Source organism: Panthera tigris, chromosome X (genome assembly GCF_018350195.1).
Source record: "Panthera tigris isolate Pti1 chromosome X, P.tigris_Pti1_mat1.1, whole genome shotgun sequence".
Lineage (NCBI taxonomy): Eukaryota > Metazoa > Chordata > Mammalia > Carnivora > Felidae > Panthera > Panthera tigris.
In genome coordinates, this window is record NC_056677.1 from 91325752 (window position 1) to 91340066 (window position 14315).

At 39.1% G+C, this 14315-nt stretch overlaps 2 protein-coding genes across 4 annotated transcripts in view; one reads left to right on the forward strand and one right to left on the reverse strand.

Annotated features, from left to right (window-relative positions):
- The window catches only part of TRPC5OS (TRPC5 opposite strand), a 73342-nt gene extending 66097 nt beyond the window's left edge, over positions 1-7245 (forward strand). For all 3 annotated transcript variants that reach the window (XM_042975013.1, XM_007078433.2, XM_042975012.1), the window contains exons 3-4: positions 189-277; positions 5221-7245. In XM_042975013.1, coding sequence (XP_042830947.1) covers positions 5329-5664 — 336 coding nt within the window. In that variant the 5' untranslated portion in view covers positions 189-277; positions 5221-5328 and the 3' untranslated portion in view covers positions 5665-7245. The remainder of the gene's footprint in view (positions 1-188; positions 278-5220) is intronic.
- The window catches only part of TRPC5 (transient receptor potential cation channel subfamily C member 5), a 132690-nt gene that overhangs the window by 88019 nt on the left and 30356 nt on the right, over positions 1-14315 (reverse strand). Inside the window, exon 2 of the mRNA XM_007078434.3 lies at positions 11398-11919. Coding sequence (XP_007078496.2) covers positions 11398-11919 — 522 coding nt within the window. The remainder of the gene's footprint in view (positions 1-11397; positions 11920-14315) is intronic.

Genomic DNA, 14315 nt, shown 5'->3' on the forward strand with positions numbered 1-14315 from the left:
CTCATCTTCAACTTGTGCCCAGAATTAGCAGACGTCTCAGTGAAGCAAAAAACTCTCGAATACCAGGTCATTTAGGAAGGGTTCTGTGCTCTTTGAAATTTTAGTTCATCTTGTTCTTGTTTCCACAGATCAGGGATATCTTTACTTGTTGATTTTGCAGTTTCTTTTTGTTTTGTTTTCTTTCTTAGTTCGGACAGGACCATTCGCATCCCACGTGAACGTCCAGAGAACATTCCATAGAACCTTGACTTTCTCATCCATCTCGGCTCTATCACAGGTGAGTAGTTCATGAGTGTTTGGGCCAGTTCAGTAGGTCAGTGGAAGGGCAGATTAAATGGGACGCAACCTTTTTTTCACAGATCATGAGGATCCCTGAGGGCACTGCTCAGGATGTCTCCATCCCTCTGCCTTAGGACTCACAGTCAACTTGGATTTCAGCCAGTTTCCAGGGATGGCAAATGAGATTAACATTCTCAATTCTATCCCTGTTTAGAATTCTCAATTCTATCCCTGCTTAGAATGAGATGTCAGGTCTGGCCCGAGTGAGGCAAATTTTGCTCCTGCTCCCCTAGATGCAACCTCTATTCTGTTTTTTTTTTCATCATAGATCATTTTGCATTCTCTAGGATGGCACATGAATGGAATCATACAGCGTGCATTCTTTCATGTCTGACTTCTTTCATTAAGTATAATGTTTTTGATATGCATTCATGCTGTGGTCCCTATCAGTATTGGCTTTCTTTTTCTTGCTGATTGGTATTACATTGTACGAATATACCACATTTTGTTCATCCGTTCTCTTTTTGATTGACAGCTGTTTTTTTTGTGCTATTATGCACTATTATGCATAAAGCTGCTATAACCATTCTTCTGAAAGTCTTTTTGTGAATTTCATTTCGCTGGGGTAAATACCTTGGAGTGGAATTGCTGGGATCAAGTGTGTGCTTGCTTAGTTTTATAAGAAACTGCAAGACATTTTCAAAGAGGTTGTACCCTTTTACACTCCCGCCGGCAATGTGTGAGAATTCTGGTTACTTTACATCTTTGGTCAACATCAGGTGTTGTCAGTCGTTAATGTTAGCCAGTTTAGAGTATTATTGTGAAGTTAACTCGTGTATCTTTGATGACTAATGATGTTGAATATGCCTTCATGTGCTTATTAGCTATTTATTTTTCTTCCTTTGTGAAATGTTTGTCCATATCTTCCCAGTTTTTAATTGGTTTATATCTTTTTATTATTGAGTTGTAGGGGCACTGTTTTTTTTTTATTGAGGTATAACTGACATACAACATTAGATTAATTTCAGCTGCACAAGAGAATGATTTGATCTTTGTATATATTGTAAAATATTCACCACAATAAATGTCATTAACATCTGGTTACCGTACATAGTTACAAAACACTTTTTTTTGTTATGATAATTTTTGAGACCTACTCTCTTACTAACTTTCAAATATGCAGTCCAATATTATTCACTTTAGTCCTCATGTTGTACATTACATCCCCATGACGTATTTATTTTACAACTGAAAGTTGGTACCTTTTGGCTCCATTCACCCATTTCCCCCACAGCCCATCCCCCAGTAGGGGCTCTTTGTATATTCTGGTTATAAGTTCTTTGTCAGATATCTGCTTTGTGACTATTTTCTCAGACTGTGGACTGCTGCTCATCTTGTTTCTGGTGTGTTTTGATGAATCGGTTTATCTTTGTTACCCCTTGCTACCCCGGCTGCAACTTAATAATATTTACTGAATGAAAGAGCTAGTAGTAGTTGTCTCTCCCTCCAACCTATCGGTACAATAATGCAAAAATGCACCGTATGCTTGAGAAAGGGATGGTCAGGGGAGTTTTTTAGGCTTGAGGGTCAGAAATCTGAGGAGATTATCTTTAAACTGAGACCAGAATGACAGGAAGCCATCCATTTTTTTTTCCCTGGGGAAAAGGGATCCCAGGTAGAGGGAATAGCTAATAAAAAGGCCTTTAAGGAACCTTCATAACACCGTTGGTGGAAATATAAATTGGTGCAACCACTGTGGAAAACATACGGAGGTTCTTCAAAAAATTAAAAATAGAACTACCCTATGAGAACAGTGATTCCACTTCTGGGTATTTATCTGAAGAAAAGAAAAACACGAATCGGAAGAGATTCATTCACTGCAGCATTATATAATAGCTAAGACCTGGAAGCATCATACATGTCTATCAATGGATGAATGGATAAAGAAGATGTGGTATATATACACGATAGAATACTACTCAGCCATAAAAAGAAAGAGGCCTTGCCATTTGCAACAACAGGGAAGGACCTTGAGGGTATTATGCTCAGTGAAATAAGTCAGGCAGAGAAAGACAAATCCTATATGATTTCACTTATATATGTGAAATCTAAAAAACAAAACAAATGAATAAACAAAACAAAGCAAAAGTCATAAATACAGAGAACAGATCAGTGGTTACCAGAGCAGAAGGGGGTTGGGGTGGTAACTAGATTTATTGTGGGGATCGCTTTGTAATATATGCAAATATCGAATTATTATGTTGTACACCTGAAACGAATTTCATGTTATATGCCAATTTGACCTCAATAAAACACAAATAAAAATAAAAAACGAAATACGTAAGAGTTATATAAAAAAAAGGGCCCTTAATGTAAGTTGAGGCTAGGCACAAACTATCCAAAATACCCCTTTAAGCAAACTAAGGTGTCAGAAGTTGGTTGCTTTAAAAATTACCACAACTGGAATACCCTGATGCTATACTCTTCCTCTTTCTTAGTACTACAGTACTTAGTAGTTTCTCAACATCCTCCTTGCCTTCCCTAAACCCCCAGGTCCTAGGTTTCAAGATGCTCTGAAGATAGGAATTGTGGATTAGTTAACACGATGGTCAACAGGGTTAAGGCTAGGTCAGGAATTTTTTCCCCCTTAAAGGTGACCAAGTGATAGAAGAAATAAATCAAGGTTTGCGTATGTAATAAGTAGCTACATTTATCTTTATAAAACAGCAAAATATGAAGTGTGCTACCTCTCTGCATTTTACATTTAGATTGTAGAACATAAAAGTTTGTCAAATCAATATCAATTCATTAAGTGGAATACAATCTATTTTGGCAGTTTTGCCCAGTTTCGGGAGAGATGGAAGAAAAGATGATGGGAAGGGATAGTGGAAGATGGAGATACAGAGAGAGTCAAGTAGAATGAAACACAGAGGTGAATAAATGGAGGTATATTGAGCAAGAGGAGAAATAAAAAGAGTTCTAGTGGGAGGTAGAGAAGCTGAGAAACAAAATGAGTAAAAGAGAAGCCAGAAGTCAAATAAGTTTTGTGCGAGTATATTTGTCTTGTGCCCTTGGGCTAAAGGTGTCATAATAGGTTATTGCTTCCTTTGAAAAATGTGATGGTACTCCCTAGTAATATTTAACACACACCTTTCTTTTGTGTTTCCCTTCCGAAGAGCTGATATATGCTCTACAGTAATGCCAAATTCCTTGCATGATTTCTTTCCATTATTTCCTTCCACCAAACTGCTTTTTCTCTAATCAAAAAGCAGAGATTCTTTAAGTTAATAAAATAACCTCTAATATCCATTCTCCCAAATTTCAGAGGGGAAGTTACCTCCAACCATAATTGTGCCTTCTGGTCATCATGGCTGTGATCCTTACCGGGGCAAACTTTATGTGTACTGTCAGGATTTTTGGACAAAGAAAAATGTGTGGTTCCGAAAAAACTTATGCTAAATGGAGATAGTATATAAGTGAGTGGGTCAAAGCAGGTCCCGTGGAGACCAGCAAGCTCCATGTGAAAATCACAGATCCTCTGGCCAGTGGTTTATTGTACTCTGATAAAGGTCTAAGGAGTACAGTTAGCTGGAGGTAATGCCTGTGGTTTTTGGGCCCCACTCTGGTCAGAATTGTTAGAAAAGGGTATTGATAGATCTGGCAATATCCTAAAGGAGTGAGACAGATAGCTGCTCCCTAATACTTTCTACTAGGAAACGCTTGACTGAGGCTGGAGAAATAAAACCAGCCCAATTTGTAGGACTGGTGGCTAGAAATTCAATGTGTATATATACCAACAAAAATAATTGGTCAAAGGTATATAGCTAAACTGGTCAGCCATGGACTGGAGATGTATGCCATAATAAATGGAAAATTACAGACTGGACTATTGCAGGAAAAACAATCTGGTGAAGGGAGATATGAAAATAAATCAACGAAAGAAATTTAGCAATTTATGTAGGATATATACCAACTCATCAGAATGGAAAGACAGAATATTAGAAGAGGAGATAATCTGACCCCCCAAACTAATGTAGACTCTACAGTCTTGGGGACTCCAAGTCCCAACTCAGCTCCTTTGTCAGTTCAATTTAAGGTTGCAAAATGAGCACGTGAAGCCTCAGGGCTTATGGACATGAATGTCCTAGATGAGGAAGAGTGGGGAGAAAAGTATGAATCAAACAAACGAATTAGCAATACGACGAGACATGTCAAATTATGAAAAATTTGCATCTGCAACAAACTCATTTTTAAGAGGTCATGTTAAACCAGACACATATGTGAAGTAGATTATACTGGGCCAATCTTTAGATTTTTTTGAAACAACGAATATTGCCTCATGCAAGTATAAACTGAGGAAGAGGTTTTGCAGAGCACGCCAGACATGCAGATGAGAATCGTATGTCCACGGCTTTAGACAAAATTGAAGGAACTAGCTGCTAGATGTGAAATATTGGCAGTAATAGGAAATGACCAAGGAACTAACGTTATAACAGAAGTTGTCCAAAATTTGACAAAAGACAACGGCTGTGGGACTTTCATTTCACAAATTCCCCAGGCTGGAGGGGCAGCTGGAAACCTTAATGAATGGGATGCTAAAAACACAGAAAGAATTAGCAGCACCAGATACAAGTGGCAATGGGGTAAAGTGCTAATAAAGACAGAATTAATTGAAAGACTCTGAGTGAATATAACTTCCTCTATAGAGATGTTCGTGAAAGACGGACAAGTAACCTATACTCTCTTTGCCCTCAATTCCTCTATGAAGAGAGAACGAGAAGTATAAAGGAAAGAGAGTGGAGTAGTAGATCCTCATAAGGCCAACAAAAAGGAGGATCAGTAACTAGGGATGCTCTTTTAACTTCATCCTATAGCCAGAAACTGTGGGATAGATAAAGCCTCAAGGATACTAATCTTTATGTTTCTCTTTTCTATTATTAGATCTGCTTTGTTTTCCAACCATAGTACCATTGCCAGTCCCACAGGATCCATTGTCACCAAGAGCTACAGCTTTTAATAATATTTATCTACTGAGGAGGTCATTGAGGTATGGAGTCCGTATCAATCCCTGTGCTGATTGATGGGCTTGTTGATTGTATTGCCCAGCTAATAAGGATCGCTGAAGAGCTTTTACAGCTGATTGCACGAGAGCAAATGCCTTGTGCAGAGCAAAATGGTGCAGCACAAGTGATGGGAGAAGCTGCGTCTTCTCCTCAAGAAGAAGATACGCTGCCAGAGCTCGCTGAGCTCTCAGATTTAGAATCAATACTTACACCAAGAGATGATGAAGACCTAATCCTTGGCATAGATCAAGCAATGTTAGACATAGAAGACTTATATGAAGATGTTCTCTCTGGCCTAAACGATGACTTAAGAAGTGGATAAGATCACATGCCCCCACCGGCACGTGAGAACAGATAGTTTTTCTGTTTTAAAGATATTTTGATTTTTCTGAGTGTTAGCAATGAGTTTTCTCCTAGTTCCGTACATTTTCATTATTAATACCTTATAGAACAAGTAATATTAGATTTACTGCCAGTAGAAGCTGGTCTCTTTTCCTCTTTATATTCCTTTTAAAAGCTCTGACTTGAGCCTTATGATTCCTTCCCTGCTTGCACTTGTTCACCTGTTAGAATTCCTAATAACAGAAGCAAACAATAGCATAACAAGAAATTTCTCACTTAACAATGGAGTGAAGACCTCATGGATAGATCACATTTTGGAACCCAATTTCACTGTGCTATGAACGGAAACCAAAAAAGGAATATCCCCCATGATGGTATTATAGTGTATACATCACACAGACAGAACGACATTGGGACACTTTTACTGGAAAAGATATAACTACTTACTAGGCCTTGAGGAGAGGATGTGTCAACTAAAGGGTGCAATTTTGAAAAAGCTGATAAACTGTAGAAAAGTTTTCGGATAACTTTTGTCAGGGAGAAACCTTTGAAAAAGCTGAGGCCAAGAGGTTCCGATGCACGACTGTTCCCTCAAATGCACACTACAATGAGTCTTCCATATGGTTTCCCAAATGGAAAGGACAAATTATACCAGATAACAAAGAGAGTAGTACTATCACTGGAAGGCCTAAACAAAGCCCTACAAGGGCTGTTCACCAATGGAGAGTCAAATGCTTTATGGCATAGGCTCAGAGATGATGGTCCACAAATGGAAGGGGATAAAGTATATCTTCTTTAGTATAGTTAGATTTATAAAGAATAGTTGATAGGCTTATTATAGTTAACCTGCTGCACCCTTGACACAGAAATCTTAACTATTACGATATGGGAGCAATAATTAACTTAAATAAAATATGGACTGGTATTTAGCCACAATAATTCTAGAAATACCAGAAGGGTAAAATGGAGTAGTTGGAGGACTGCCCCCCCATATCAAAACAGAAAGAGACCCAATAAATTTATGGGGAATTCATTGGTCATACTAATTCCCATGCCATTCAGTAGTCTCATTTCCATTTGGAAAAACAGCTACCCTTCATACAAGCGCATGGACACTGTGGTCCTCCTTCCTAGGGAATGGCCTTTGCATCTCTTAACACGGCCAACAACTCGGCAAAGACATAAAAGTGTCGCTAGGACAAATTGACATATGCAAATTGTGAAGAAATGACATATAGAAGCTCATCCATGTGGATGGAAACCAGACTATACCAATTCATATAGAGTAGTAAAGCATATTATTGTCAAAAAGATTGAAATACAGATGCTGCATCTAATCCTAAGCGAGGTCTACATACATAGACAATTAGCTGCTTTTAAAGGCAAATGGAGGGTGGAAATTATAGACTACACAGCCAGGTCTTGTTTGGATGAGCAGTAGCAGGAGGGACATAAATCAGTTTGCCACAGAATTTCAGGATAAGTACATGTAACAAATTGAAGAAAAAGACTGCTGTATCAAAAAAAAAAAAAAAAAAGCTACCAAAGACCCTTTTGAAAATCAGAAGAACTTACGGAGCGACTCAAACATGTTAGCATGAGAAAGTTCCACAGAAGACTGCTATGTTGAAAGACTGAAAGAGTAGAGGAGGATCCAGGACACTTGGACGGATGAACAAAGACAAAGAGGAGAAATCCAAGTTTTATCATCAAGCAACTACTGTGGATAATGACAAGCCATACCAGACAACAGATTGAGGGACTTTGCTGTTGTACTAATTGGACAAATTGAGCATTACTTTCCTTGGGTAGGGGACTCTAACTATGCAGTATGTCCAAAATGGAAAATAAGAGATGCAGTGCAAAGGGACTGTGCCAAATTAACTAAAATATAGCACTGGGAAAACAAGAAGAAATGGTTCATCCCATCATTCCATTAGGAGCACTTTTCTAAAGGAAGATTAGTGGTAACAGTTAAACAAGGAAATCTATACATGTAGCAACCAAGAAGAATAACAGAGAAATTGGATAAAAGTGAAAAGATAGAATCTATGCTTTAATTAAAGGTTTAGAAACAGCCAGGGAAGCTATATACTCTCCCACTAGGAATTTGGACTTTAGGAAATTGGGCTATAATTTTGTGTCAAAATAAAACGCAAAGCAGGAGTACTTCGACAAGATCCGGAAACATCCAAGGAAAGACCACCATTCTGCTACAAATTCTATTTAGCAAGTGATTTAACTGTAAATGGACAGATCCGGTGCTCCTCAAATTTGATAGATGCTGAAGGGTAGCTAGTCCCCCAAGGAGAACTCTGGAATATAGACTTCAGAACAACACCACGACGGATTAGTGTGAGCTTCTCAAAAACGTGAATATTAATGAGAAAACACCAGCAACCATACCAACTCAAGCAGGTTATTCAAATACATCATGAGAAATCTGTGGGACTACTCCAGGCCTTGAAACAAGATGAAGCTTGAACCAGCCTATAAAACAACTAATGGTCAACATGGTCCTTACGTGTCAAAGCTGGAAGATGCTACAACCTCATAACATGTGAAGCTGGCTCGCCTCCTGACTAGATGTGGAAATACTGTACTATAATGGCACCTTAGGATTAGATAAAATATATCCCATCGTTTGCTCTGATTGCGTGATTATATGTGTTTAGAAATCGTTAACATGCAACCCTGTTCCAAACAATGAGTAGTTGTATTAAATATGTTTGTTCTAGGGAACAGAATTAGACGTTAGGATTAGAAATAGAGTTGATAGTGATAAGAAATAAGTGTAGGAAATAATAAAATACTTAGGAATAAGAGCCAGTAAGGAAGTATTTTCAAGGAGAGAGAAGAAAAGCAATAGAGTTGTGAATAGTCATGCAACTGTTTAGGGTGGAAAGCCATGGTATAGTTAGTTCCTAAGAAGGTTTATGAACAAGTCCCTGTTTTTGTCATATGCAAATTAGCCAACCCTAAGTTGGTGATATTGATAGAAATAGCTGGTTGGCAACTGACACAGGTCATGCACTTAAAAGACAATTAGAGGGAAATACATTAACTCGGCAGTCCACTGATTGGATACTTCTTTTTTTTTTAAATATTTTTTTGATGTTTATTTTATTTTAGAGAGAGAGAGAGAGAGAGAGCAGGGGAAGGGCAGAGAGAGAGGGAGACACAGGATCCAAATCAGGCTTCAGGCTCTGAGCCGTCAGCACAGAGCCCGACGCGGGGCTCGAACTCACAGACCGTGAGATCATGACCTGAGCCGAAGTTGGTGAGCCACCCAGGTGCCCCTGATTGGACTTCTGATTGGAATCTTGGATTTCTCCTCCAGGAGACTGGAAAGAGTGGCTGGCCCTTTATTTAAACTAGCCCTTCTCTGGATCTTCTTGAGACTAACACCAAAGGCAATTCTTGTATGGCATGGACGGATAGAGAGACAGGCTCATCATTTGAGACAAACTTAAAGCTGTGAAAACCAAGGGAGTTAGGTTGATAGATAGCAATTAGAAAGCACAAGTCTATCCTTGTGTGTTTTGGCTAATGTGCAATGAGCAGTTGTGATGACATAGTTATATCTTTATGTGATGATTAACGCCAGTTTTACAGTTTGTATAATCCTTATTTGCTATTGATGCACATCATTTTATTGCTATGTGTTTTAACAGATTTTAACTAATAAAATTTCATTCATAAGTCAAATAATGTGTTCCTCTTAAATTACCTGGTGGTGGATTTGGAGGCTACCAAACCAGCATAAAGGAACCCCACTCAACAGAAGATGGAGTATACACAGAGAAAATATTGTACCGGGAGTCTGAAATTCTAGTTCCTTTTTTTCTTAAGTTTGTTTATTTATTTATTTAGAGAGAGTGAGTGGGGGAGAGGGGAAGAGAGAGAGGGACAGAGAATCCCAAGCAGGCTCCATGCTGTCAGCACAGAGCCCATTGTGGGGTTTGATCTCATGAACCACGAGATCATGACCTGAGGCAAAATCAAGAGGCCAGCACTTAACCAACTGAGCCACCCAGGTGTCCCTGAAATTCTAGTCCTGGCTTTGTCAGATTATCCTGAACAAATCTCTGAAATATGGTCCGTTCTTGTCTGTAAAATGAGTTATAATTACTTTTCTGCCTACCTTCAATGGTAATAAGGAATAACTAAAGTGATAAAGTTTTCAAGGACTTTTGTATGAATATCTGACAATGGGACAATACATGAAATCAGCACTTTTTAGAAGTATCCGAAAAATGTCTATAGGACAATACCCGAGAGTTTATGTGACATGTAAAGATTATCCAATAGTTTTACACCTGTTTTCTAAGAGATTAGAGCTTTCTTATTTTGCTCCATGTCAAAGTTATAGTTTGGAATTGGTTTATGTTTCATTCTTCTGAGCTCTTTTTTTTTAAACCATAAAATTAAATTCTTTCTGGGGGTCCACTTAAGTTCTAGTAGGAATAACAATGAGGAAAAACCAACAATGAAAAAGCCTTCTAGGAAACAGTAAATTATATTTCATTCAAGGCTAAGATTTTGTTGCTGACGGGGTTATGTAACTCTGAACATTTATTACCCCATTATTACCCAACTAGATTTTTATAATGATTTTTTAAATCGAAGTTGACTATTGTGTTCTTATATCAATAGCCTTATCTTAATAGATTAGAGGTATTTAGCCATTTCCTCTTCCTCTTGGGTATACTTATCTTTTCAAAGACCCTATTTCCCCAGTCCATATTTAAAACTTGTTTTTGTTCTGCCTATATAACCCTTAGCTCAGAAGCCAATCAACCAACCAACCAAAAAAAAAAAAAAAAAGAAACATAAAGAAGAAGAAAAAAATAACCCTTAGTTCCTTTAGTTCTTTGACAGTTATTTGTATTGACAGACACAGCTACCTATCAGTCTCAAATGTCTTCAGGGTCATAAAGAATCTTTGAAGGTGATCTCCATTATACCTCTGAAGGAGGTTAATGCATTTTAGCAAGGTAAGGAAAACAACTGAACTCTCTACCCCTTGTCACAATTTCATCCTAAAGACCTTAGTAAAATATTGAAAACGTTTCAAGAAGTATTTTTTAGTTTGACATAAGTATTCATGTAAAGTGGACTAGGGAGCTGCAGTTATGAAACACAACTTTAGTGTTTCAGATGCCTTTAATCAAAGATGCTATTAACGAAAATAATTCATTTCAAAAAGTATCCAGACCATGAGCCCTCCATGATTATTGACCACCATGGCCCCAGGATGAAGGGTGGAGTCATTTGTTATGTGTTCTCATAGAAGTTCTCCTTCAGATCACTTACGTTGCATGTAATTATATATTCACTGATGTGATCATTTACTTAATGTCCACAACTAGCTTGTAAGTTTCATGAAGGTAGGGTCAGTGCCCATTTTCTGTATCCCAAACACCTAGAACAGTGCTTAATAAGCATTTTGTGAAAGAATGAGTACTATTTCATCAACAAATCAGATGGTCAGTCTTTTCCCCTACTTATCTGTCCATAAAGAAAATATGCAGAGGCTGTGTGTACCTTGGATAAATGAACCTGTTTTTGTTTTGTTTTGTTTTGTTTTTGAGGCCTGTTGAACCATTTGTTTGTGGAGGGGTAAGTAGTAGAAAAATGCCAACTCTCACTCTGCTGTGCTGGACTCTGGAGGGTGTAAGGTTTCCTTAAAGCAGAGAAGAGCTCAGCTTACCTCTTTCTGGTGGTATTTGATTGCCACCTTCAGCTTGGCCAGGTCATGGTACTTCTGAGGGTCAAGCTCTTCACTGTGGTCATCTCGATGGTTGAGGATGATCTCCAGTTCCCGGGAGCTCCGAGCTTGGTCCAGCAGGTCTTTGGCAAAGAGCTTGCACTGCTGGGAGAGTTCCTCATACTCCGCCTTGAACTCATTCTCCACCTTGCTGAGCTCTTTGAGCTCCCAGCCCAGACGGAAGGCAGTTAGGATGGGGTCCTCGCTTGATAAGGCAATGAGTGAGGGGCTTGCTAGCGCTTTATAGATGTTCAGACGGGAGCGGGAGTGGCGCAGACTGTCTACCTCTGAACTGGACACACACTCGACACAGTTACAGCGGATCTGGTGGGGCCGTGGGATAGTGACCCGTTTTTGAACAAGCAGTTTGATGATTTCATAGTTGTTGGTGTGGGCGGCCAGCATGATGGGAGTGATGTCCGGTGTGAACTCAGAGAACTGGGTATCCATCATCAGAGTGGGAACCTAGGTGCAATAAAATAAAGGCATAAAGGCCAGGATTAAGGCTAGGAGAGAGAAGGAGCACAGGGCATTAAATGTTAGTGATTCAGGAATTGGAGTCACTTTTCTTTGGCCAATGACCTTCATCATCGTAGCTATTTGTGGAATACTAACTATATGCCAGGCATACAGCACTTTACATGTATTTACGCATTTAATCCCCATAACCTTGTGAGGCAAATATTCTCTCCAAATGAAGAAGCTGAGGCACACAAAAGTTAAATAACATACCCAAGCTTACATAGCTTTTAGTAACTGAGCCAAGATCCAAGCCCAAGCAATAGGACTCTAAAGCTTGGTTCTTACATTTATGCAACCACAATATGCCCCATTCCATCTGAGGCACAATGGGGGATATAGAGAAGAGAGGGACGTTTTTTCCTAACCTTCTGGAGTTTAGTTGAGTGGATCAGACTTATATAAAATTGGTAAGTAGGAGTACACCGTAGCATGTGTTCGGTTCCAAATGAATCGTAAAGACCATGCCACTAAATCAAGCCCTGGAGGCTAAGGAAAAGATAATCTCAAGTGGTTACATTGACTTTGTATGTATATAGGACTTCCGGAGACCAAAGACCAAGGCCAGATAGAGTTCTTCCAACTTCCTGTAGGTCTCAGCAAGGTAGAGAGAATCTCTTATTGTCAGAAAGAAGTACTCTGTCAATGAAGACCTCTTGGCTTGGGTGAGGGGTTACCAATAGCTAAAGGGACCTTTGATAACACTGTTACGTCCATGATGCAATGCTTGGTGTAAACAGCAGTTGTTGGTGGAAGGCATGGTGTTCTTTGGGTATTCATGAGCATTTTGGGGTGAGTTTGCAGAATGTGCAATGATCAATGATCATTGCTCAATGAATAAAAAAAATATTTTGGCTTTAAAATGTGTGTTTTGGTCATATGTGGAATTTGAGAAACGTAACAGAAGACCAAAGGGGAAGGGAAGGAAAACTGAGTTACAAACACAGAGGGAGGCAAACTATAAGAGACTCTTAAGTACAGAGAACAAACTGAGGGTTGAGGGGGGTGAGGGGTTGGGTGGGCAGGGAAAATGCGTGATGGACATTGAGGAGGGCACTTGTTGGGATGAGCACTGGGTGTTGTATGTAAGTGATGAATCACAGGAATCTACTCCTGAAGCCAAGACCACACTATATATTACCTAACTTGACAACAAATTATTAAATAAATAGTGAAAAAAAGAGCCAAATTATGGAAAGAGCCCAGATTTCCATCAACTGATAAATGGATAAAGATGTGATACACACACACACACACACACACACACACACACACACACACACACACTGGAATACTACTCAGCAATGAAAAAAAATGAAATCTTGCCATTTGCAATGACATGGATGGAACTAGAGTGTATTGTGCTAAGCAAAATAAATCATAGAGAGACAAATATCATATTTCACTCATGTTGAATTTAAGGAACACAACAGATGAACATATGAGAAAGGAAGGAAAAATAAGAAAAACAGAGAGGGAGGCAAACCATAAGAGACTCTTGAATAAGAGAACAAACTGAGGGTTGATGGAAGGAGGTGGGTGGGGGATGGGCTAAATGGGTGATGGGTATTAAGGAGGGCATTTTTGGGGGTGAGCACTGGGTGTTATATGTAAGCAATGATTCACTGGGTTCTACTCCTGAAACCAATAATACACTATACATTAACTAACTTGAATTTAAATAAAAAATCTTTAAAAGAAAGAAAAAAAAATAAAATGTGTGTTTTGGGACCCAGTCTGTTCTCAGCGTAATAGGGAAATGGAGACAGCTCTATACCCACAGAAGAGTCTCAGTGTGGCAGGATCTAGAGCTAAGGAATGAGGAGGACTGAAATAGTCAGAGGAGGCTTCATGGACGCGTGGAGCTGAGCATTCAAAGCATGGATAGGATTCCAGGAAACTGTGAAATACTGATCTTCATACACTTAGAAAAGAATAGTTCCAAATACTCATTTGGATTGGGGAGAACAAAACATGGATGATTGAGATTCTCATGGAATAGACAAATATTGTTTTACTCAAAAGTTTCTTTTTTAAAAAAATGTTTATTTTGAGAGAGAGAGAGAGAAAGAGAGAGCAATCAAGCAGGGGAGGGGCAGAGAGAGAGAGAGAGAGAGAGGGAGAGAGAGAATCCCAAGCAGGCTCCGCGCTGTCCACACAGAGCCCGGTGCAGGGCTCAATCTCATAAACCGTGAGGTCATGACCTGAGCTGAGACCAAGAGCCGGTGTTTAACTGACCCAGCCACCCAGGCACCCCTCAGAAGTTTCTTTTTATTCTTAAAAATGTTTTTTAGAAAATTGCAGTTGCTGATGAACTGACAAAACGATGTGTAGCAGTTTTT